At 34.7% G+C, this 25,264-nt stretch overlaps 5 protein-coding genes across 6 annotated transcripts; 1 reads left to right on the top strand and 4 right to left on the bottom strand.

The window, feature by feature from the left end:
• Nucleotides 1-569: 569 nt before the first annotated feature.
• Nucleotides 570-4,643, top strand: LOC123914104 (pentatricopeptide repeat-containing protein At1g74750-like). The gene is made up of 2 exons (XM_045965107.1): nt 570-921; nt 1,831-4,643. Exons 1-2 carry the CDS (start codon nt 916-918, stop codon nt 4,474-4,476), a joined length of 2,652 nt encoding a protein of 883 aa, XP_045821063.1. The 5' UTR covers nt 570-915; the 3' UTR covers nt 4,477-4,643.
• Nucleotides 4,644-5,271: 628 nt separating this feature from the next.
• LOC123914105 (transcription factor MYB35-like) lies at nt 5,272-6,651 on the bottom strand. The gene is made up of 2 exons (XM_045965108.1): nt 6,357-6,651; nt 5,272-6,055 (listed from the first exon to the last, which is right to left on the bottom strand). The coding sequence occupies exons 1-2, from the start codon at nt 6,490-6,492 to the stop codon at nt 5,391-5,393; spliced, it is 801 nt and encodes a 266-aa protein (XP_045821064.1). The 5' UTR covers nt 6,493-6,651; the 3' UTR covers nt 5,272-5,390.
• Nucleotides 6,652-8,692: 2,041 nt separating this feature from the next.
• On the bottom strand, nt 8,693-10,375 carry LOC123914103 (probable strigolactone esterase DAD2). The gene is made up of 2 exons (XM_045965105.1): nt 9,915-10,375; nt 8,693-9,217 (listed from the first exon to the last, which is right to left on the bottom strand). Exons 1-2 carry the CDS (start codon nt 10,295-10,297, stop codon nt 8,791-8,793), a joined length of 810 nt encoding a protein of 269 aa, XP_045821061.1. The 5' UTR covers nt 10,298-10,375; the 3' UTR covers nt 8,693-8,790.
• A 1,019-nt stretch (nt 10,376-11,394) lies between these two features.
• Nucleotides 11,395-14,184, bottom strand: LOC123918978 (pentatricopeptide repeat-containing protein At4g14170-like). The gene has a single exon (XM_045971191.1). The coding sequence runs from the start codon at nt 14,088-14,090 to the stop codon at nt 11,652-11,654; it is 2,439 nt and encodes an 812-aa protein (XP_045827147.1). The 5' UTR covers nt 14,091-14,184; the 3' UTR covers nt 11,395-11,651.
• A 3,347-nt stretch (nt 14,185-17,531) lies between these two features.
• Nucleotides 17,532-25,155, bottom strand: LOC123913798. 2 transcript variants are annotated; one of them, XM_045964657.1, is made up of 6 exons: nt 24,552-25,155; nt 21,436-21,788; nt 20,843-21,343; nt 19,346-19,831; nt 18,759-19,250; nt 17,532-18,328 (listed from the first exon to the last, which is right to left on the bottom strand). In XM_045964657.1, exons 2-6 carry the CDS (start codon nt 21,784-21,786, stop codon nt 17,705-17,707), a joined length of 2,454 nt encoding a protein of 817 aa, XP_045820613.1. In that variant the 5' UTR covers nt 21,787-21,788; nt 24,552-25,155; the 3' UTR covers nt 17,532-17,704. The 2 variants fall into 2 exon arrangements, with proteins under 2 accessions (XP_045820613.1, XP_045820612.1); XM_045964656.1 differs by lacking the exon at nt 24,552-25,155 and adding an exon at nt 23,249-23,518.
• Between the last annotated feature and the right edge of the window lie 109 nt (nt 25,156-25,264).

The raw sequence follows: 25,264 nt of genomic DNA, 5'->3' as shown, positions 1-25,264 counted from the left end.
CTATATAATTGCTTGCTATATATAGCACTTCAAAAACAATATTTATTTAAATGGATTGTCCAACCAAAAATCAGAAAGTAAAATGTTAACATGATTTTGATTCAGAAAAACACTAAAGATTCTAAGTAAAATTATTTCCTTTTAAAATTATTTTTAATAGGTGCATTAAATTCGATTTATAAACAATAATTGAAAAATCATTGAATTTCCAAATTAGCCAAAGATTCTAAGTAAAATGATATCATCATGTATTAGAGAAATTGCAAAGGCCTTCATAGGTAGCCACATAGGAATTGGAGAAATATTAGAATGCCACATAAGACATGGATCAAGGAAATGGTGCCACATAGAAATAAGACCATGAGAGAGAAACTCCTAAATATATAAATAATAGATTATAGTTAAAAAAAATTACATCTAAAAATTTATAAGAGATCTTAGTATTTAAAGCGAATTTTTTTTATTTCTGTCAAAAAAATAAATAAAGTTGGTCAAAAAAAGAAATAAAGTTTTGATTTTATTATAAAGAAATTTGATAGTACTAATTAAGAACAGAAGGAAGGACAAGTATGGTTGTTTGTTTCTATAAAATTTCCGACCAAATAGTAAATTTTTGCAAAAACCAAACTTGCGGCCCAAGTTGATGACACGCATCTTGTAATAAATAAATTAAATAATTAATAACGAAAAAGGAGAGAGAAAGAGAAAGAAAAATGTACTAGTATGTGAGTAAGGGCATAGCATAGCATAGCAGCTTAACCTCAGTATACAACACAACATAGTTTGTCTCTCTGTTTGTCCTGTCTGTCCCAATTTATTTGGAAAAAGTCTCTCCCTTTCACGCCGCCGCCACCACCACCCTTCTCCGACGATCCTTCTTCTATGGTTCCACAACCCCCTTACTAAACCAACAATATGCAGGTACTACTTTCATTCTTCATCTACATTCGTTAACTCGGCTTGGTTCATTTTTATATGTACTATGTTTTTTCTCTCTAAAAAAAAAGGTTTTTTTAGGTAAAGTAGGATTTTTTTAATTTTTTATTATGCCCCTTTTTTAATATGATGACCCTGTTAATAGTCTGTGTTTTTATGAGTAGGATAGGAAGGGAAACAAATTAAAAAAAATTTATAGGTTTATTTTTTAATGAATTGTTTAAAAACATAAAACTATGATCGTTAGGTTGGACGTTGTGACCGGGGTTCGAATCTCGGTCTGTCCATTTTGGGTGTGTGAGTTTTTGGTGACTTGTCATTTCATGTATCTACCAAACAACAAAATCAACTATGATTACTCTTAGGATGTGTTTGCAAGTTGATTTTTGGAGGGTTTTTTTTAGAGGACTTTTGAGTGTTAAGTTTATATTCTGATATGTATTTTATATTTAAAAAGAATGAAAAGAATGTGATATTATTTGTTATTCATTCTTTCAATTTTTTTAAAGTATCAAATATATATTAGAATATAGATCTAGCCCTCCATAGTCTTCTCTTCTAAAACCCTCCAAAATTTAACTCAAAAACACACCCTTAGTGGTTGTGGCTTTCGAGATTAAATGTGATTGCACCGACATTTTATTTGTGTCAGTGGAATCGTCTATTTTCAACTGTAGCTGATTTGGTGTTGGTACAAGAATTTGTTGATGATGACGATAATGTACACATGTTTAGAGTTTGTCTTAGGTCCGTAGTGTTTCATAGCCAATGATTTAATGCCAAAAAAATAGTATCTTCAAGATGCTTCAGATGTTTGTATATGACAGTAGTTATATTTTTTATGATGTGAAGAAAGTTCCTCAGAATATTGACATCTATCTGCTAATGCCACAGAATATGTTAAGATCAAAGCCAATTAGTAACCTTTCTAGCAGTGCTCGGAGCTTTTTCCTTGGTGGTACGCGATGTAATGCACCAGAAGCCAATTCGTGCACTTGCAATGATGACGAAACATGCGTGTCAGTAAAACAACAGAGGAAGAATGAAGTTTTACTTGCGCAGAAGCCAGCCTCTATAGTATCCAAAACTACATCTCGGGTAGAAGGAACCTATGTTTCAGTAAAACAGGCAAGTGGAACAGGTTCGCACAAGGTTGAGGGTGTTAATCAATCTGGCAGTGTACAACAAGTCAGGTCTACTTTACTTCCATCAAGTAAATCAGACACTGTAACATATTCTCGTGCGGCTGGTGATATTCAGAATCATGTTACACAACCATCGCCTCATGACGGTGAACAGTTTTATAGGTCAGGTATTGCGGCCGTCAATTACATTTCTGATATAGTTAATTCTAAGATTCCTGTATCAGATGGGATGGGTATACTAAACTCCTCTACAAATTCTATGGTTGAACCTCCCTCTGTCATATCCAGCATCAGATCTTCCAATGTGAAACAAATTAGAAAGGAGAGCTTTATTGGTGTTCATCCCAAACCACATGTTTCTACTCAACCGGGGCCATCAAACAATACAAGTAATTATCATGGTTCAAAGTGGAAAGGTGATAAGTCAAAGATAGGTAAAGGCTTTAAGCATGCTGCTTCTTCTGGGATGGAGAGGTCAGAGGTGGCTCCCAATATTCCTTTCAATAATCATGACAGCAGACCCTTACCGCAGAGGACAAGAACTCATTCAAATCGATTTGTCACTAAACTTGATTCCAACATACAAACTTCAAACTCACGAATGTTGGGGTCGTTCAAGGAAAGCTTCAATAAACAACACCCCAGGGATATGAAATCATCAGCAGGAATTGCTTCATCGAAAACACAATATACAAAGACAGGCCGCCGCGGTGTGGAAATCGTTAAAGATATACTGCAACATTTAAAGTGGGGTCCTGCTACAGAGGAGGCTCTTTATAATCTGAATTATTCGATAGATGCATATCAAGGCAACCAAGTCCTAAAGCAACTTAATGACCATTCAGTTGCTCTAAGCTTCTTTTACTGGTTAAAGCGACAACCGGGCTTCCGGCATGATAATCACACTTACACAACCATGGTTGGTATCTTGGGGCGTGCAAGAGAGTTTGGTGCAATGAACAAATTTCTAGAACAGATGGTCAAGGATGGATGCAATCCTAATACTACAACATATAATCGTGTAATTAACAGCTATGGCAAGGCAAACTACCTAAAGGAAGCGATGAATGTCTTCAATCAAATGCAGGAGGAGGGATGTGTGCCTGATCGTGCCACTTACTGCACTCTCATGGATATCCATGCAAAAGCTGGATTTCTTGATGTGGCCATGTCCATGTATGAAAGAATGCAACAAGTTGGCCTTCCTCTCGACACTTTTACTTACAGTGTGATGATCAACTGTTTGGGAAAATCTGGTAATTTAGCTGCTGCTGACAGACTATTTTGTGAAATGGTTGATCAGGGCTGTGTTCCCACTATCGTCACCTACAATATCTTGATTGCTTTGCAAGCTAAAGCAAGGAATTATGAGACAGCATTGAAATTATATCGTGACATGCAGCAGATTGCAGGATTTAAACCCGACAAAGTTACATATAGCATTGTAATGGAGGTGCTTGGTCACTGTGGGTATCTTGAGGAAGCAGAAGCAGTTTTTGTTGAGATGAAGCAGAGGAATTGGGTTCCAGATGAACCTGTTTACGGTCTTCTGGTAGACTTATGGGGAAAGAAAGGTAATGTTGAGAAGGCTTGGGAATGGTACGCAGAAATGCTCGGTGCAGGTTTGCTTCCAAATGTACCAACTTGCAATTCACTCCTCAGTGCATTTCTTAGGGTGCATCGATTGCCAGATGCGTATAATCTTCTCCAAAGCATGGTATCTCTTGGCCTAAGACCTTCTTTGCAGACATATACTTTGCTTCTCAGCTGTTGTACAGATGCACAATCACATTATGATATGGGATTTTGTTGTGAGCTGATGAAAGTCAGCGGCCATCCTGCTCATTCATTTTTACTGTCAATGCCAGCAGCAGGGCCTGATGGTCAAAATGTGAGGGATCATGCAAGCAAATTCTTGGACCTGATGCATTCAGAGGATAGAGAGGGTAAACGAGGGCTTGTAGATGCAGTGGTGGATTTTCTTCACAAATCTGGGCTCAAAGAGGAGGCCGGTTCAGTTTGGGAGGTGGCTGCACAAAGAAATGTATATCCTGATGCTGTGAAAGAGAAAGGCACCTGTTATTGGCTTATAAATCTTCATGTCATGTCTGATGGAACCGCCGTGACCGCATTGTCTAGGACACTTGCTTGGTTTCGCAAACAGATGCTGATATCTGGTGTTAGCCCTACCCGGATAGATATCGTGACTGGATGGGGCCGAAGGAGCAGGGTGACAGGTTCTTCACTTGTTAGACAGTCGGTGCATGAACTGTTGCAAATATTCAGTTTCCCCTTTTTCACTGAAAATGGAAATACAGGTTGTTTTGTGGGTTGTGGAGAGCCTCTTGGTCAGTGGTTGCTCCACCCTTCCGTCGAAAGAATGCATTTAATTTAGTTATTTGCTTGCTTGTTTACACCCCAATTTTGCTGTGTTGGACTGTCATTCTAGCATTTAACTATTTGATTTATCACAGTACCCATTATTTATCTATTATTATTCTTCCAAGTTTATGTAATTTTTGAATGGTATAATCTTAATGATTCATTTCAATGTTTGTTTCATGTTTATCTCTTGTTTCATTTTCAAAATATCTGTGATCTGTGTTGTGTTGCAATCTGTGATTTGGGACATATCAATCAGATCTGCATTCACTATAAAAAGGATTATATAAACCAACATACAATACTGACTGACTGCCTTTCATCTCATGTATAGTATATAGTCTATTTATTAGAGATATATTTTTAGTCCCAACAAATCACGAACTTTAATTTAGTCCCTCCAAAAAATTATTCCACTTTAGTCCTTTTTTACATTTTATAGGAATTATTTTGAGTACTAAAAGTATCTATTTTTTTGTAAAAGTTTTTAAAATATGGACTATACTTTTATTGGTAAATTCTAATATGTATCATCTCTAAAAATGATCTAGTGTGAATCAGTACTTAAAAATATTTAAAATTTTAAGGACGACATACGTCGTTGTTTGGAAGTATAAGTTAATGGTCATTCTTATTTTTACCGTTGAGATAACGACTTAATTGATACTAGTTTAATTAAAACAAGGAAAAATAAATATGTAATTTGTATTAAACCGAAATCAATCATGTCACTATTTTAGCTGTAACGATGAAGAGAGTCATGAATCTTTACTTCCAAAGGATTATTAAAACACACACAAGATGTACATGGTTAAAGGATTAAGAACTTGCATCATAAGCTAACAATTGAAACATGATCACTGTGAGCTTGTTAAATGATACTTACTAGTACCTTATTGGAAAAATATTAAGAAAATTTGAAGTGAATCAGTAATTGGATGGTTCCTCTAAAAGTTCAGGAAAGCTTAGAAACATCTCATTTTCTTGATCAAGTATGGCTTCAACAAATGAAACATCTGAGGATGATGACATAACCTCTTTCTTTTTCTCTAAATATTGTTCTTCTTGCAGGTTATTAGTAGGTGCTGCAAAATTAGCATCTTCTGTAAGAAAATCATTCCAACTAAACGGTGCAACAAATGTTGTTCCTTGTGTTGAAGTTGAAGAACAAGCAGATGAGGTAGATAGTGTTGATGACAAACATCCTTCCTCAAACATCGATGTTTCCATTTTCGTTCGCAATTGCATTGATCGGTCGTTTGTGTTTCTGATCAATCTTTGTTGTGAATCAGTAGCAGTAGTAGTAGCACCTATATTTCCATAATCAGCAATGAGTTTAGAGAAAGGTTTGTGAGTAACAGGATCTATCCCCATTTGAGAAAGCTTCTTTTTCAGCTTTGTGTTCCAATTGTTCTTTACATCATTGTCTGTTCTTCCAGGTAGTTGTTGAGCTATTATAGACCACCTACTACCGATGGCCGCGTGAAGCTTAACGATTAAATCTTCTTCTTCTGATGTAAAGTTATCATGCTTAAGATCAGGTATGTAGCTACTTAACCTAAGCCTGCAACTTTTTCCACACCTCTTAACACCTGCATAAACATATTCTTCTCTACTTGAAATCTATATTTTCATTTTAAGTCTACAAGGCTCGATGGATTAGTCTGTGCAGTTGCACGCAGGGAAAAAAATGATTTGTTTTTTAATACTTTTCAAAGTAACTTAACATCTATATTTTTACTAAATTTGGTTGGATAAAAGGTAAAACCAACTGTGACATTCTCTTTAGATTAATCAAACACAGAAAAACAAAGAAACCATAATAATATGCATAAGATAACAATTTCATTTTTTAACATATAAAGTTTTCTTGAAACAACTCCTAACTCTAACCTGTTTTTTTGGGGACAGAAGTCCAATTACTAGAACCATGCTCCGATACAAACGTAGGTGTCTTTGCATCGTCTTCTGCGATCCATACACCGCTTTTGACGACACTGGTTTTTTCACAACTTGCAGACCTAACCATGTTATCTGCCAATCCAAGATCACATGGAACTCAAGGGCTTTTAAAAATGCATAAGATAATAAAATAAACACTCTTTGTAAGGTAAGAGAAGATGAGTTTATAGGTATCACAAGTATGGAAGCAAGAAAAGCATGTTACAAATGCAACATCATTTGCATGATTACTATCAACATTCACATGCAAACAAGCTCATAAGAAATATATAAATAAATTTAAGAACAGGTTTAAATCCGGTGAACTATTTTGTTAAAATTAGATTCAATTTAAGTGAATATATTTTATTTGAGACACCAGTGCAAAATATAGAATTTCATGACCACTTTCTAGATTAATTAAACTAGCCTGTTTGGTTAAACAATTTATTTGCAGCTTATTGCATAAACGCTTATTATGATAAGTGCTTATGTACAAGCTTAGATAAGTTATTCTTATTGGAAAAGTGAAAATAAAGATAAATAGTTTTTATGGATGCTATGGACCTATTTTCATAACCTATATTGGAGAACTTATGAAAATAAGCTGAAATAAACTTATGACAATTGTCATAAGCTGTTTTCATAACTTATATCGATAAGTAGACTCAAATAAGTTATCCAAATAGGCTCTAAGGTAGACGGTAAAAATGTTGAAATTATATTTTTAGTTCCTTTAATATGGTCACTATCTTCGATTTTTTTTACATCGATTGAATCAAATAGACCCCTATAGAAGCTGTGTTGTAATGAAAGTGAAGTTGTATCCTTAAAGAGTGATGATTTTTTATGTGTTTGCTTGCTACAATGTTTATTTTTTTCATGTTTGTTCGTTTGCAACTAGGCCTGTTTGAATTGACTTATTTAAGATTATCTACTGACATAATTTTGTGAAACTGTTTAGGACTTGGGAGAACTAATAAAAACTTATGACAATTTTTGTAAATTTTTTTCAACTTATTTTCATAAGTTCTATAATATTAGCTTATGAAAATAGCTTGTAACATCTATAAGAAACAATCTATCGCTTACACATAAGTTCTACTAAAACTTACTTTAATCAATCATTCAAACCAATTTACTAATTGTTGCACGAGAAAAAATCAATTCACTAAAATCAAATATTCCTTTTCATTTTATTTATTTAATTAAATTATTATTATTATTTTATTATAATAATATTTTTTTAAAAAAATAATTTTGAATTAAAAATATTACATTATTATTTTTTAAGTTACTATTTTTCAGGGATTAGATATTCGACAATTTGAACAAGAGAGCAGGAGAGAAAAAAAAACAACGAATAGCAGACTATTTTCATGGTCACTTGTTGGCATTTGTGGACGTGGAGAAATAAAACTATCTTTGAAGATACTTTCAACCGCCCCATCAATCCAACTCAAGCAATTCTTAAGATGTCACGCGAGATTGATAGCTATGAGAAAACAAAATTGACTTGCATGCCCCAACGAATGGATACTATTTTTATTGGCTGGAAGCGACCTCGAGAGGGTTGGGTCAAGCTCAGTTGTGATGGCACACACAAAAGCTCAGTTAACCTTTCAGGTTGTGGAGGTCTTCTTCGAGATAGTAGCGGTGTATGTCTCGCTAGTTATGCCCGCAAACTTGGAACTTGTGATGCGCTCCATGTTGAGATGTGGGGCATGTACCTCAATATGGATTTGGTTATGAGACAAGGAATTACACATCTTCAAATTGATAATGACTCAAAGGTGCTAATCGATATGGTAACGGGAAACTTCACCATTAACGGAAAGATTCCTACATTGGTTCGACGTATTCGTGATCTAAAAAATATGAATTGGCAGGTTCACATCAACCATACTTGGCGTGAAGGAAACATATCGGCTGATTGGCTAGCTAACTTTAGTCTATCGTTAAACTCTTTTGATTTGCATGTTTTGGAGGCTCCTCCTAGAAATCTTAAGAGACTCCTTTTTTATGACATATTCGGCGCTTGCATGCCAAAGTGTGCCTTTATTTAACTTTATAATTTTCCTTTTCCTTCTTGGGGCTCTGCCCCCTTTGTATACCAATTTTTTTTTCAATAAAAACATAAGAATATATACAAACATTACGAGACAAAATTAGGTGTCCACAAATATATTTTATCATTTTACGTAAAAGTGTGAAAAAAATTTATAGTAAAACTATAACTTATTGTACAAACCAATACAAACATATATTCCACACTTTTTTTTTTTTTGGTGATGTCACATACATACTTGAGAATGAAACTCTTGACAAAAGGGAAGATAAATTTAGATGACATGCACCAAATTCATTTAAATAAATAAAATAAAGCTTAACCCACAATACCCTTAAGCACCTCAACCAACTTAATATGAGCTGTTAATTGAGGAAAATGACCAATCATATCTATAAACTCTAAATTAGACACCCCTTTAATTTTCTCATTCAAGTAGTGCCCTATGCTTAGTGGAACTCCCACATCATTACTTGACTGAATGATTGTGCAAGGTATCTCAACATTTTCAACCATATCTCTATAGTCACTCAAAAATACAGTTTTTGCCAAGGAAATTGCAACTTCACCACCCATGTTTTTCAAGCATTTTTGGAATTTTTCAACAGAGTCAGCATCATTTGAATCCACTGCAATAGGACCATATGCTGAAACCCATATTTCATATTGAGAGTTTATGGTTGAGATTAAGTTCTCAATATCTGATCTCTCAAAGCCTCCTATGTAGTCATCTGTATTTATGTACCTATATGTGTGAATAAATCTAGGATGTTAATAAAAACTATTCAAATAGAGAGTTCTTTGTTTCAATAAAAATTATGTATACCATAATTAGGTAAGGTTGTTAAAATCGTGAATTAACTTGTGTGATTCCATGAGTATAGATAGCAACTTTAAGTAAGCAAGTTAACTCGTGAAATCGTATGAATTCACGTATAGATAGCAAATTCGAGCCAACTCACTTGTGAGCTCGAAATCTGGTAAACTCAAAACTGTGACTGAATTCACTTACCTGGAATCACGAGCCAACTCGTTGAACTCGTGTAAAATTGTGTGTGTGAACTGATTTTACTAAAATTAAATTTGAGTTAACTCGCTTACTCGAATTTGCTATTTATATTCATGGAATCATATGATTATCGTATTATTTCACGTATAAATAGCAAATTCGAGCCAACTCGCTTGTGAGCTCGAAATCTACTAAAACTCAAAATTGTGACTAAATTCACTCAGTTGGAATCACGAGTCAACATGTTGTCAATCGTGAAAATGAAAATAACCATCAACCTCTATTTCCAAAAGACAACATCTGTCGTCGTTTGAATTTTAAACATTTTCAACAATTAGTGCACAGTGGTCCATGGTTCATATTAGAATTTACCTTTTTTTGAAAAAAACACTACATTAGAGAGAGCATGCATAGATAAAGATGAGAGTACTACCTTGGGGAAGCACAAAGAAGAATGATCTTTTTAAAGAGCTCAGGTTTTTTAATGGAAGCGATGCAACCTATCATAGCAGACATAGAATGTCCTACAAAAGTGATACAGTTGAGGTCCATCTCATCCATAAGAGTGATTAAGTCATCAGCATAAGGTTCATAGGAAGTATATTTGGAATGACTATAAAGACTTTTATTTGTAATAGCTCCAGAAAATGGCCAATCAAATAAAACTACACTGTAATTTTCAGCTAAAAGAGGAACAACTTTGTTCCATATAGACTGGTCTGTTCCAAAACCATGACATAAAACTATTGTTTCTGGTCCTGAACCTATTCTTCTAGCATTTAAATCTGTTGAGAGGCTCTTTTTTGGTGTCACCATGTTTGTAAATGGTTTGATAAGAAGGAAAGTAAGAAAACTATAGGAGTATTTAGTTGGAGTGATTTTGTTTATGCTATTTGATCTCTAGTTATAGTCCTAAAGTGGCCTATAATTTTGTAATATTAAAATTGGAAGGATTGCCACTATAGTCTTGTTGGTAAGGATATGACATATACTCATCGACGAAGTAGTGAGATTAGAAATTTAGCGTCAAAGACTAAGTCCAACGAGTATAATTTGATTCAAAAAAGTATTTGCTTAAATACAAAATATATACAAGTAAGTAATATAACACAAAAGTAAGTAATATAATTTAATGTAATAATATCAATAATTGTTGGCCGCAATAGCTCTGATGGTCTAACCTACATAGGTTTTGATCATAGGTCCATATAACTCGCTCTGGCCTATTTTCACCTTAATTGTTCGCCCCAATAGCTATGATGGTTATTAAACAATACTCAGACCTACTGTGACTCTCATGAGTTCTCAAAACCTCATCTACTTGAATTTTTGTATAGAATAAAAATGGAATTGAGATGGTTAGAACATCATCTGTCAAATGAAATTTTATTAGTTATTGTATAGCTTTCATGAAATTATAAAATAAATAATCATACTTTGACTTTTGACTTTTGTATACAAGTGAGAGCATTTTTAAAAATAAAAATACAAATAAAAAAACTTAGTATAATCTTAATTTTATTTCTTAATTACTACCATCATCAATCATTGAGTGGCTTCTTGTTTGTTAATTTGTCCTAAAAACAAATTAAAAAGAAACTATGTCTAAAATATCAAATTTGTACTTTTGATGAGGTAGGGAAGATGACAAATTCAAGATCCCTAATATATCAATTTGTGCCGGCCTTCGTTGAGCACATAGGTATGATGTTGCAGGGAATTGTTAATTTAAATTGGGTTAATTAATTATTATGTTAGTACCTAAAATATATTTTATTGTTTGTTCTGATCCTATAAACATAAGAAATAAAAAAGACCTTAAAATGATACTATGAGGTACCAAAATTCGGAAAAATAAAATAAAATAATTGGACCGAAAACCTAGTTTTTAAAATAGAGGGATCAAAATTTCATTTTTTTTAAATAGAGAGACCAAAAGTGTATTTAACAGTAACACAGATAAATAATTTTAGTTCTTAACCTTTTTCAATATAAGGCACTTTTCAAATTTTTAAATACACTAATCTCTAATAAATATTACTTTTTTTTTACAAAGTTTTGTGGTTCCAAGGAATGTGGTTAAGCTGTAATAGAAGAAAAAACAAAATCCATTTTGCTTATACAACAGAAATACCTTTAACAGTGTAATTAATCCTCCTGCAATATAAGTTCAATCAGTTTCTGATAACCAAAATTCATTATCTAAGCTATCTATTTTCTCACCAATTAGAAAAACATGCACCTGGTCTCCAATTTGAACCCAACTACAACCAGGATTTTTCTTACCCCTTGACTTCATTAATTCCCTCACCCTCTTTGCCTCATCCCATCTTCCAGCTTCTGAATACATATTTGAAAGAAGTATATAGTAACCACAGTGGTCAGGCTTCAACTCAAACAAATGTTCGGCCGCCCAATGCCCCAATTCCACATTTCCATATATCCTGCAAGCTCCGAGTAGTGCACCCCATATGTTAGCATCAGGTTTAATAGATAAGCCTCTAATAAGGTTTGCAGCTTCTTCAATTTGTCCTGCTCTTCCAAGAAGATCAACCATACAAGCATAGTGCATATGTGTTGGTTCAATATTATGATCCTTCATTTTCTTAAAGTATTTATTCCCTTTTTCAATTAGTCCACCATGACTACATGCAGATAAAATTGCAATAAATGAAACTGAATCATATTCCACACCATCTTCCTTCATTGCTTCAAACAGGTTGATTGCAGTTTCCAATTCGCCAAGCATACCATACCCCAAAATCATAGTATTCCATGAGGCGACATCCTTGTGTTGAATACGGTCAAAGATTTTAGTTGCAAGATCGATTCGACCGCACTTGGTATACAAATCCAAAAGGGAATTTGCTACAAAAAGATGAGTGTGGAAAAGATTTCTTATCAGATACCCATGAATCTCCTTACCTTGCTTTATGGAAGCAAGATTTGCACAAGCTGATATGATACCAATGAATGAAACAATATCGGGCATCATGCCGGAGAGTCTCATTTCTGTAAACAAATTTAGAGACTCTGAGCTGTTAGTTGTTTGAGAATAGCCTATAATAAGAATATTGTAGGAAACTTTATCCTTGATAGAAATATTGAAAACATTTCGAGCAAGGCTTAAGCATCCGCATTTCGAATACATGTCTGTGAGAGCGTTGGAGACAAACAAATCAAAGGCGTATCCAACCCGAATTATTCTCGCATGAATTTCTTTTCCAACATTCAAAAAACCTAATCTTGCACATGCTGGAAGAACATTTGTGAAGGTCACATTGTTGGGGGTTTCTCCATGAGCTTGCATTTGCCTCACTAATTCTACAGCTGCAAAATGGTGTCTGTTCTGAGCAAAATTTGCGACCATAGCATTCCATGACACAATATTTCTATCACCCATTTTGTTAAAAATAGTGGAGGCTACACACCACAAACCAGAATTCCCATACATATCTATCAATGAGTTGGCAATGAAAATATCAGACTCAATTCCCGTCCTTAAACTAAAGCCATGGACTTCCATTCCCAACTTAAAAAGTCCTAATTCTCCTAATACCGGTAGCATACTAGATACAGTGACAGAGTTTGGTTTCATTCCTGCATCAATCATCGATCTAAACGCATCCAAAGCATTCATATATAGCCCTCTAAAAGAAAAACTAGTAATAATAGCATTCCATGAAACCTCAGATCTCTCTTCCATTTCATCAAAAACTTTCTTCGAATCCTTCCCACTTCCACATTTCCCATAAACATCAACCAATGCATTTCCAACTTTTAAATGACCCAACAAACCAACTTTCAAAACATAGCCATGCACAATTCTCGCCATTACCACATTCTCACTATCTGCACACACGGGCAACACACTAACAACAGTAACCAAATTCGGCCTAATAAACGGCACAGCCACAACCATCTCTTTAAAAAAACGAAACGACTCCTCATAAAAACCCTGAACAGAACACAAACCAATAACAGTATTCCAAGACACCACATCCCTCTCAAGCATTTCATCAAACACCTTAATCGCATCAACAAAAAAGCGACAATTACCATACAACATCAAAAGGGTATTTCCAACAAAAACATCCCTATCAAAACCAAACTTAAACACAACCCCATGAACCTCTCTACCCTTATGAATCTGTAAAAAATCAGAACAACCCTTTAAAACAAAAGGGTAGGTATGATCATCAGGCATAACACCAGAACGAATCATGGTGTTATAGATAGTAAAATCATCAAAGAAACCAGCAATGGAATAATAAGCACGGATAAGGGTGTTCCATAAGAAAGGTGTACGGGAAAATGGAAGAGATTGTTGGAAGAGAAAAAGGGAAGTTTTTGGGTGGGAAAAAGTGGCGTATTGAAGAATGAGAGAAGCGGAAATGGAGATACTTTGAGGGAGGAAACCATTGATGATGGCAAAAGCGTGAAGTTGGTTTGTTTGTGAAAGGGTTTGGGAAGTGTTGCAGAGATGAAGAATGTTTGGGTGAGTGTGAATGTTTGAAGAGAGTGAAGAGAATGAAAATGAAGAAAAAATAGTGTTTTTGGTGAAATTGAATAATTTGAGTTTGTTGAGAAAATTGGAATGGAATATCATGGAAGGAACAATGTTAGTTAAGATTTGATGTTTGCTTCTGTTTCTGTCTTCAAAGAATCTAGCATGGTCTGAGTTTCAGAGTAGAGATTACTTGTCTTATAATCTATTCAGATTTTAAATTTATTTATTTTAATGTAAAATTTCTAATTTTAAAATCGGTCTTCTTCTTCTTAAAAAAAAATAAAAAAAATTGAGTGTCTCAGGTTCGAACCCGAACTCCTGCACATAAAATGCGATGTCTTTATCAAGTGAGCTAAACTCACGGAGATTTACATTTTTTTTTCTATCTTTTTAAGTGATTTTTTACTCTTTGTAGTTTATCGACTAATAAAATAGAAAAATAAAAGATTGCTAAACCAAAAAATCATGAGAGGATTCATATGTGTCGCGTGTGACTACGTGTTAAAAATATTATTTATACAAAAGTTAAAAAAGAGAAAAGCACTAAGATATTTTTGAAATTGTCAAAATATTCTCTGATTCTATGAAACTGTCAAATTAATTCTTATATTTGGCAACTTACTATTCTATGTACTTCATACACTACTATCAATCTAGTTATTAAGATTATCCATTTAGGTTATGTTTGGTAAAAATAAGTTATAAGCTAGCTTATAGTTGATAGCTGATGACTGATAGCTTATAGTTGAAAAGTTAGTAGAATAAAATTAAAGTGTTTGACAAATTTAATTGTTGTAAGTACAAAATAACAAAGTACAATAAAATTAGAGATTGATCGCATAGTTTACTCAAACTTTTTTATATCTAGTTCCATATATCCTATGTCTCTGAATATAAAATATGTTGTATTATAGTCCCTAAATATTATTTTTTTTAGTTTTCACCACAGTATCTGGCCCAATAGACCGTCTAATCTGGTTCGGAGGTCAGTTCTAGAATCAAACGGTTTTAGCTCCCTCCTGATCGCAGTTGCGAAAAATTGAACAGTGATACTCCATATCAAGTCCAGCGTCAATCACCACAAATCCAACTAACAATTGGTATAGTCCCAAAATATTACTTTTACAAAGAGCAAACGAATTAATGTTTTATTAGTGTGTTTGTTTATTACATATTGTAGAAAAAAAGATCACTATAATTAGATTTATCTTGGTAAAGAAATATTTAATACCCTTAGAAATTTAAAAAGGGCCTTATATAAAGGATAAAGAAAAATCTCAAGAGGATATTATAATTAGGGACGGAAGGAATATTTTTGTTGTTCTCTAATCAAATTAAACACCTGGATCCGTTTAAAACGAGTTATAACGATTTTTTTAATTGAAAAAATCTTCACCAAGATCCATTCTAAATACCAAGTGAGCCCTTCAATTCAAATCCTCTGTTAGAAGTCCCACATTGGCTAGAGATATGGTAAAGATAGCCTTTATAAGTGTAGTGCAAACCTCAACTCTCAAGCTAGCTTTTGTGGTTGAGTATAGGCCTCTAAAATTCTAATATGGTATCAGAGCCTCTATGACTAAGTGGTCTAGAGTTCGATCCTCGCTCCCCTCACTTTCTAATTAAAAAGTGGAATTTAAGCATATGGTATGTGGGCCTATGCATTATCCACGCTTCAAGCCCAAGTGGGCTCTTTCGTGAGGGGGCGTGTTAGAAATAATATAAAACCATTGATATTGCTCTATCCTAACACCTTAAGGTTTTGGGATAATCGGTTATTTGACATATTAGAATTTTAGAGGCCTATACTCAACCACAAAAGCTAGCTTGAGAGTTGAGGTTTGCACTACACTTATAAAGGCTATCTTTACCATATCTCTAGCCAATGTGGGACTTCTAACACACCCCCTCACGTCCAGAACTGAACAAGCTGGAACGTGAGATCAACAACAACGGGTGGCCCAAATATGGGAGGTCTCCACAACAAACAACAAATGGATCTAGGATAGACTCTGATACCATATTAGAATTTGAGAGGCCTATACTCAACCACAAAAGCCATCTTAGAAATGGATATTGGGCCTAAGTGTATGTTTGGTTTCAATTCTGGAGCATCCAGAATTGATTCTGGACGTGTAGAATTGATTCTGACTTGTTTGATTTCTCAAAAGTAGAATTGATTCTGCCTCCAGAATTGATTCTACTTGAAGCTAGAAATTGTAGCTTCTGATTCTAGAATTGATTTTTACACTCAAATTTTTTGTTCAACTCACTTTTTCATGAATATATCCAAACATAAACCACTTCAGCTTAAAATCAATTTTGGCCAGAATCAATTTTACAGAATCAATTCTGCCAAAATCAATTCTCTCCGTCGCAGAACCAAACACACGCTAACTCATCCTTACAAAACCGGCTTGTAAGGTGAGGATTGCCTCTAGTATATAAACACTTAGTCAGGCCATCTCGCAACCGATGTGGGACTTCTTAACACACCCCCTCGCGTCCAGCGCTATTGGGCTTGGTACGCGGATATAAATGGTAGGTAGGCATGGCAATGGGGCGGGGCGGGGACGGGTTTTGCCCTCCCCAAACCCAAACCCATAAAGTTCGGGTTTCCCCAAACCCATCCCAAATTCGAGCGGGGATAAAAATGATAACCCCAAACCCATACCCAACGGGGATTGGGTATCCCCGTCGGGTTTCGGGTATCCCCATTACGCCTCTTTCTACATGAATTTATATTATATTTTAGTATTTTTTTATTAAAAAAAAAGTTAAATGTCCAAAATTATTTTCTCTCAACAATATTTTTTTAAATAAAGAAAAAAAATAGAGAAAATGGTTTGTTTAATACTCAAATTAAAATAAAAAATAAATATATGAACGTAATTTAAGAGATTGTTTAAACATTTCTAATTTAAAAGAGGTGAAATCTAATTTTTAGTATAAGTGGGGCGGGTTCGGGGACGGGTTCGGGGTAGGTATCAATGTACCCATTACCCGCCCCAAACCCATCTTTTGAAATCGGGGAAAACCCAAACCCGAACCCAAACCCAGTCAACTCGGGTTTTCCCCGTCAAAGCGGGTATGGTTTGGATGGGTACCCGCGGGTATGGGTTTTATTGCCATGCCTAATGGTAGGTGGCCCGATATCGGGTGGCCCAACGGATCTTGGAGAGGCTCTGATACCATCTCAAATAACCGATTATCCCAAAAACTTAAGCTGTTAGGATAGAGCCATATCAATGGTTTTATATTATTTCTAACATCCTCCATGGCATTTCATCAAAAAGGATTTACAAGACCTAATCATCCAATAAACTAGAACAGTTAACATAACAAATAAACTAGAGACCTAGAACAGTTAACATAACAAATAAACTAGTTATTCAAGAAGATTTGCCAATTTTATTAAGTACATACAAACTAAGTATTGTGCACATTTTATATAAAACTAATTCTCGTTCACCCTAAAAATATAAACATTTACCATATTGGATGATTCACTTAAAAAACATGACAAATGCAAAAACATGATTCACTTAAAAAAACTGCTAAATATACACATTTACCATATTTTTCTAAGATACAAGTAATTGGGTGCTGAAACAACTTGTCTTTTCACACATGTTTCCCCTTTCCAAGCAAATTTGTTTCTAACTATACAACAAATGCCAAGATGAAAGAATACAATGATCTGCTTAGCTACATTAACCACGTAGACGTCTCAACAACCACTTTTTTCTCAATCTTTCTTCTAATTTCAAAAACATCACTCCTCTCTTCTCATCGAAACATAAATATTCACAAGCTTCAATGATGAGATCATCATCAAAGTCAGGTATATTCTGAACCTTCTCAACCACTTCCTCCAAGCATGATGTTTTGTTACTTTCGGTCAATGCATCGGCTATCCGACCGATATCAGCAGCCATAACACTCATCATTTGAAGCATGACATCGTCGGTGCGTCGCCGTTTTGATGGCTGTTTTGAATGTGATGATGAAGGCCTTGCCCCTGTTTGCTCAGATGAACCCTGCACTTCGTCACTTGCATTATCATGACTCATCTCTTCATTAGCTAACATCAGTGTTGGAGTTTCAGCATGCTCTTCAAAGTGAGGAGTGAGATTTACATCATCGTGCTCTTCAAAGTTAGGAGTAAGATTTACATCAGCATCAGCATTCTCTACAAAGTTAGGAGTAATGTTTACATCAAACATCTCAGTGTCTTCCGACCAATTTCCACTAGCTTCCTCATTACCAACAACCAAACCTAATTCATTGTAGTTCTCTATTCTTTTGTCCCGCAGATGCCTAGCATCACGATGTTTCTGAATTAACACAGGCCAATGATTAATTATTCGAACACATACAGATATACTTACATATGATTTATAGTCAGGAATATATAGAAACACATATATATACCAACATATGGTGCACCGTGCGGGTGTGTGCGAGTATGTACACTATTGAGGAATGACACAAAGATGCACACTATGTGGTTGTGGCTACAGTTGGAAGCAACTGAACCAAACAAAATACAAACAAACAAAAAAGAGAAACGTGACACCTTCAAAGACAATCATTGGTGTATTTTAGTAGTAGTTATTATACAATAATGGGTCTTTGATTAAATTTTAAACAGTACGGAAAGAAAATAACAAATGGTTAAAAATTAGGAGCAGATAACCATGTTTAATGACCTAATATTGACATCTATTGGGTACTAGCTAAAGTACGACAGTAGCAAATAAATACCTTAATGTATTCATTCCATGTTGAGTCAGTTGCAACAACCATCTTACGTGCTTCATCCCACTCAAATCCCCAACGAGAAAGCATTTCCTTAATAAGGACATACTGCTTCCTCCATGTTCTCAACCTGCTTTTAATGTTTTCTATTGTTAAATTCAGGTCAAATCTATCATTTAGAACTGCTAGAGTAGCTATGTAAGCTGAGGTCTTGAAATTTTTCTCAAGCTTGTTTCCCAACATCACTTGCTTCACAAGCAGCTCTGTCAAGCAAAGATCCATTTCATCTGTCCATGTGACACTCTTTCCTTTTTCCGTTGTAATGTCAGTTCCTTGATGATTTGTATCTTGAGCTTCCATAACATTATCATCTGTAGTCATACACATGTTAGCACGAGTAGTGGGCATACCTGGTGGATCAATGTGACCTATGATTATGCACAGTTCCTCATAGTTTCTGATGATCCGTCCTTTAAGAATTCGAGCATCAGGATTTATCTGAACCAAAGAATGTTATTTATATAAGCTCAACAGTAATATCGTTGTGCTACAACAATACAATATAGAAATTAAAAGTAGGTCTAAATATGTACCTTAATATATTCATTCCATACAGAGTCATCTGCAATGACCATTTTTCTGTTTTCGTCCCATTCAAATCCGCTCTGGCGCAGAACTTCTTTCAGAATATCATATTGTTTCTTCCATGTTTTAAGACGATTTTTAATATGATCTTTCAACATATAAAGCTTAAACTTCTCATTAATAGCAAGCACAGCAGCTTCCAATGCAGCAGGTTTTAGTTTGTGGTCAAATCTGCTTCTGTTACCAAGTTTAATTTGCTGCACGAGAATTTCACTTAAACAGCTGTCCATATCACTTGTCCACCTCATATGCTTCATTATATCTTTAAGATTGCTATCATAGTTAACTGGACAGACACTTTCAAACTCCAAAGGCTCATCACAAGGCTCAGAGTCATTACGATGCAAAGGCTCATTAAATTGGCCAAAGATGGTGCAGAACTGATCATAGTTCTCTAGGACCCTAGCACGGTAAGTCCTTGCATCTGGATGTGTCTGAGATGATAGGAAAAATGAGGAACAAGAATTCATGCTAATAGGAACTGATATTTTAGTAAGACAATTACAAGAGAGCCACTAGGAGCTAGCTCCAAACAATGTACGAATGAAAAATACTGATTAATAAAATATGACAGAAAAGAAAGAAAATAACAGAGAAGCAAGAATGCTTTATCTGTCTTATGGCTTCAGCCACCCGCTGATTACCCCAAATGATATGATGACCCCATATCATCTTCTCCAATGTTACTGCAAATTCTTCATTCTATTACACTTCTCACTTATTCCATATAGGCTTCTCCAGAAAACCTCTTATTTTTGCCTCTTCCTTATTTCTTAGGTAGTCAATCCCGGATAGCAGTGCAGAGCAGCCAACCCCAAAACTGGGATAGCGGGATAGCCACTATTTGAATTATTTAATATATAACTATATACTCCCTCCGGTCCTATATATATGAAAAAATTTACTTTTTAGATTCATTGTAGAATTGATGTATCTAGACAATATTATAGTCTAGAAACATCAATTTTAGAATGAATGTAAAAAGTAAACTTTTTCTTATATATAGGACTAGAGGAAGTAATAATTAATATTTGATTTTCTTTTATTTTGACAGGCACACAATTTCCCTGAATTACTTCATCTAAATAGCATGGATTTGAAAAAATCATAACTCAAATTGTCTTAAAATAATAGAAAGAAGTTTCAAATGCCTGTGCAAATATTTGATGAGAAGCCTCAGCATTACACAGCAGGTGAATTCAAAACAGTTGTCATACACACCTTTAGTCATTCCAAATTAATTTCATTTACGAGAAAAATTGATGATGACTTTTGAAAAGAATATAAAGAAAAATTCAGTTTACTACTGCATAAAGGTTTATCTCTTTTCCAAAAGAAAAGAGAAAGGAATAAACCATTCAAGTGACTTTATATGATCAGCAGATATATAATTCGTAAACCATTGGTATCTAACAGTTCTCATGGTCAGATAAGTGAAAACATACCCGGACGTAGTCAATCCATGTAGAATCATTTGCAATAATCATTTTCTTTGTTTCGTCCCATTTAAATCCAGTATGAGACAGAATTTCCTTTGCTATTTCATACTGTTTCTTCCATGTTTTGAGACGGTTTTTAATGTTAAATTTAGTTAGATGATGCCCAAATTTTGCTTTCATGGCGGAAACAGCTTTGTCATATGCTTCTGTCTGAAAAACATTATCTACTTTTAGCCCTTTCCTCACTTGATCTACAAGAATCTTTCCAAGCCAGTGATCCATTTCCTCTGTCCACCTGAGGTGCTTAGTCAGGTTTCCATCAGTTTGTGTTTCAGACAAAATGACAAGATCTGGCTCCTCAACCTCGTCATCAACTGTGAAGTTTACATCAATTTCTGTAACATTGTCAGACAATCTTGCAATAGATTGATCATTTCCAAGAATAATACATAATTTATCATAGTTTTCGATGGACTTTGCTCGGAAAACCTTGGCATCAGGGTGCTCCTGCAGGTAACATAAGAATATCACTTATCAGACAACAAACATAAATCTATAAATTAATGGGGCGCATACTGTATCACAGGTAACAATATTACCTTGATGTAGTCATTCCAAACTGAATCATTAGCAACAACCATCTTTTGCGTCTTATTCCATACAAATCCCCTATGGGCAAGGAGTTCCTTCAAAACCCCAAACTGCTTCCTCCATGTCTTGAGCCGATTTTTTATGTGCCCTTTTGTCATATGCATACCAAACTTTTCATTTAATGCTTTCAGTGCAGCTGCAAATGCTGCAGGCTTCAAGATGTTATCCACTTTATTCCCTTTTTCCACCTGCTCCACAAGCACATCAGTGAGGCAATTGTCCATTTCTCTTGTCCACACCGTGTTTTTTCCTCGGTCTATAGCAGTTGAGCTACGAGTCTTGTATACTTTTGGATGCATCCCTGAAAATCCACACAATACACTATGATATTTTTGCTTCTTGGCACCAAGATGAACAATCATAAAAGTGTCCCACAGGATTGAGTCAGGAAAAAAAAAGGGCATTAAAATAGGTATTTAAACTCGGTCTCATTAATAAATAGAAATCAATCAACTCAGATGGAGAAAACATAAAATATGAAAACCCTACTCAAGGAAATGAGAAAAGACCAGTGAAATAGGTATAAAGTTATGCCAGAAGTTAAAATTTAGTAGTTCGGCAGGATCATTGTGTTTCTTTAGGTAAGAGAAATTAGAGATTTATACAAAAATGCTGCATATGCATGTCATGTTACAAAACTATACACGCCAATTTGAATTTCAAACGACTGTCAACTTTCAAATGTATACGCAAGCATTTGAAGATAAAATTACATGCACTACAAAAGGCATTGGCATTCATATTTACAGAGAACAAGATGCTGTAATGATCATATAAATAGTTACATATCATAAAAAAGTACTTATGCCTGGAACTCCATTTTCACGTATTCAGAATTTTTTTAAATTACCTTTTATTATTTACTCGTGTCAGTCATGTCTATCCAAGAATAAATATAAGCTTGACAAACATCTTAAAGTTTCCAATCATTGTCATTAGTTTTATTATATAACACGATTAGCTACAAAAGCACAATACACCACTGTCACTAGAATCGCATGAATGTCCAAATTTAAATCGCAATTCAATACCAAATAAAGAGGCATGGATACAAATTGGAAGAAGAATCAGTTTCGACTCAGAATTGTGTGAATCACGCTCACGCACAACAAACGGGTCAGTTTGCACAACCCATTAATGAAATTGAGTCTTTAGGGTTCCCTTTTGCATTTTTAAATGGAAGGGAAACTGCCAAAGTGCCTCCCTTAAAAAAGAAAACATTTGAGATTATTGAATAACAAAGCACTAGATCAGTATCCATGTCACACATTGGATGTGTTTTTTTGTCTCAACCACGCTTTGTGTCTCCCTCCCACATTGTTTTTTTGTTCTTCCTAGTTTTGAAACCCTCCGTCCTTTTTCATACAGTGCATTTTATTAAAACAATTTAAATAAATATTATTGTCATGTGAAAATAAGAAGTCGGGTCAAATATACACATTGGTCTTGCAATAGATCGCAAGTGGAGGAAAAATTGTTAACATCATATTACTAAATTTAGAATATTAAGCACAATCATTCTGAGGACATCAGAAAAACAATTTTTGTAAATCATACAGTGGTTATACGCGAAAAGTACACCTGAAAAACAATGATTATACGTAACTACATACATCGACTAAAAGTAGCATATGAAAGAACTGAAGGAAATGTGTCTAGGCCAAATTCCGTACTAAGTTTTACAAGTAGATAGGAACATGCATATCAATAATTCCATACTAAGTTTTAGAAAAATATTTGACTTGTACAATGATACCAGACCTGAGACCAATTAAGTAGACTATTGTTATCAAAGTCGTCAATATAGTGTTCAGATCATGTAACTCATTGTGATAGTACAAGCCCACAACCTGAAGTTCCCATTGGAAAACTCCTCAATACTTTCACTAGGAATACTCTGCAGTGAGCATGATTTAGTTTGGTGGACATCCAAATTAGTTCTATTGTCAAGTCACACACCAGACTGTCACAAAGATCTCCATGAACATAACATCTCCTAAAAAGGTGATCGATAATCTCTGAACAACAACAACTTATGATTTGGTTGGAATTGTTGTCTAAAGAATAACAAATAAGAACAACAAATTTCAAAGTGTGGGTATGAACTTAAAATTTAAAAAGAAAAACCATTGTTCAAATTTCAAAACTTGGGTTGATATGTTGATCCAATCATCCAACTATATTGCAGTTGAGTTGATAATAAATATGAAAACTTAATTATGTTGCATATCCAACACCCAAATTACAAATGAGTTTATAAAATAGAAGAGTAATGCTAAATGAATTCCAAACAGAAGATACCAATATAGGATAATTTTCTATCCACTAAATTAAGGAAAGTTAGTAAGTATTCCTAATTACACAGTCATATAACTATCACATACATTTCTATCGACGCAGTTAATACAAGTTTTGCAAACATTTCAAGCCAAATGCATTAAATACCTATACTGCTGTTATACCTATGTAGCTAATATTGTGGCACAAAGCATCAGACCACAAAACCACTATAACGGTATAAGGGATAGCAGCATAACCGCTATTTCAAAGACTTAAAAACAGTATACAAACTAAACATAAACCCCAACAGGATAAATATATAATTTTTAAAAATAATTTATGTTATTTGTTTATATTTTGCCCCCTCATAAAAATTATTAAACTCTCAAATTAGTCCTGACTCTGTTAAAATAGGTCCCTGACTTTATGAATATTTCAAAAAGGTCCATGGCTCTATTAAATTGTCAAGTTGGTCCTTATATTTAATCACTTACGATCAATTAAGTTACTATATTTTACAACCTACTATCAAAGCACCAGCAAAGCAACAGCAACCATTAATCAGTAACTCAGCATCACAATTACTGATTACTAATTAGGATTACAAAAATTTCAATTTCAATAAAAAAAAAAGGAATTGATCAGTAACTCAGCATTAGGACTATTAAATTGAATTTCAATAAAATACAATTCAAATAAATTTGGGACTAAAATAAGGGTTAGGGTTTGAAACAAATTTCCGAATTTTATGAAATTGAAAGGGAAGAGGGGAAGTGTAACTCACCAAACAAGGAGGAAGAAGAGAGGCGTCGTAGATGAGCTGCAGCAATGTGCAAACACGGCGGAGGAGGTCCAAAACCCGGTAAGACGGAGGTGTAGAAGAGAAGTCTGAAAAACTGAATGACGGGAGAAGTATAAAAAAGTGTTCCCTTTTCTTCCTTCACGGCCAGAAAGTGGCCGGAAAAGGATTCCGGCGACGAAGATGGATGAGAAACGACGGAGACAGTGGGCAAAGGCGAAAACAATTGGGTGCTAAACGTATAGAAGAATGAACGGAGGGAGTATGAAAGTGGAGTTGTTTTCCGATGCAGTGATGACGGTGGCCGGAAAATGGGATTGAACGGCGCGACAAAGGGAGAGAAAGTGGATGGGGTTGCTCGTCCGGTGTTGAAATTGAAACGAGAGTGTAAAGTTACGAGTGTAGACAGTGGAGACACATATAAAGTTTCGATTTTTTTTTTTTTTTCTGTTAAGAAAAAACAATAAAGGGATTAGGGCTAACTAAACATACCACAATTGACAATAAGTTGAGGGGTATATTTGTAATTGACGATTTTCGCACCATTTGGTGGAACATCCCCGACGGAGCTCTTTAGTTTTGAGTGTTTAACCTCAAGCTGAAATGAAAAAGTCCTTTATAATAAATAAGGTAAGCATCATAGCTCCAATCTAGGTTAGGCGGTCGTTAGACCGCCGCTTACTTACTAAGCGCTGACA

The sequence above is a fragment of the Trifolium pratense genome, linkage group LG3, assembly GCF_020283565.1.
Source record: "Trifolium pratense cultivar HEN17-A07 linkage group LG3, ARS_RC_1.1, whole genome shotgun sequence".
Classification (NCBI taxonomy): Eukaryota; Viridiplantae; Streptophyta; class Magnoliopsida; order Fabales; family Fabaceae; genus Trifolium; species Trifolium pratense.
This window is presented reverse-complemented; position numbering and strand designations above follow the sequence as displayed.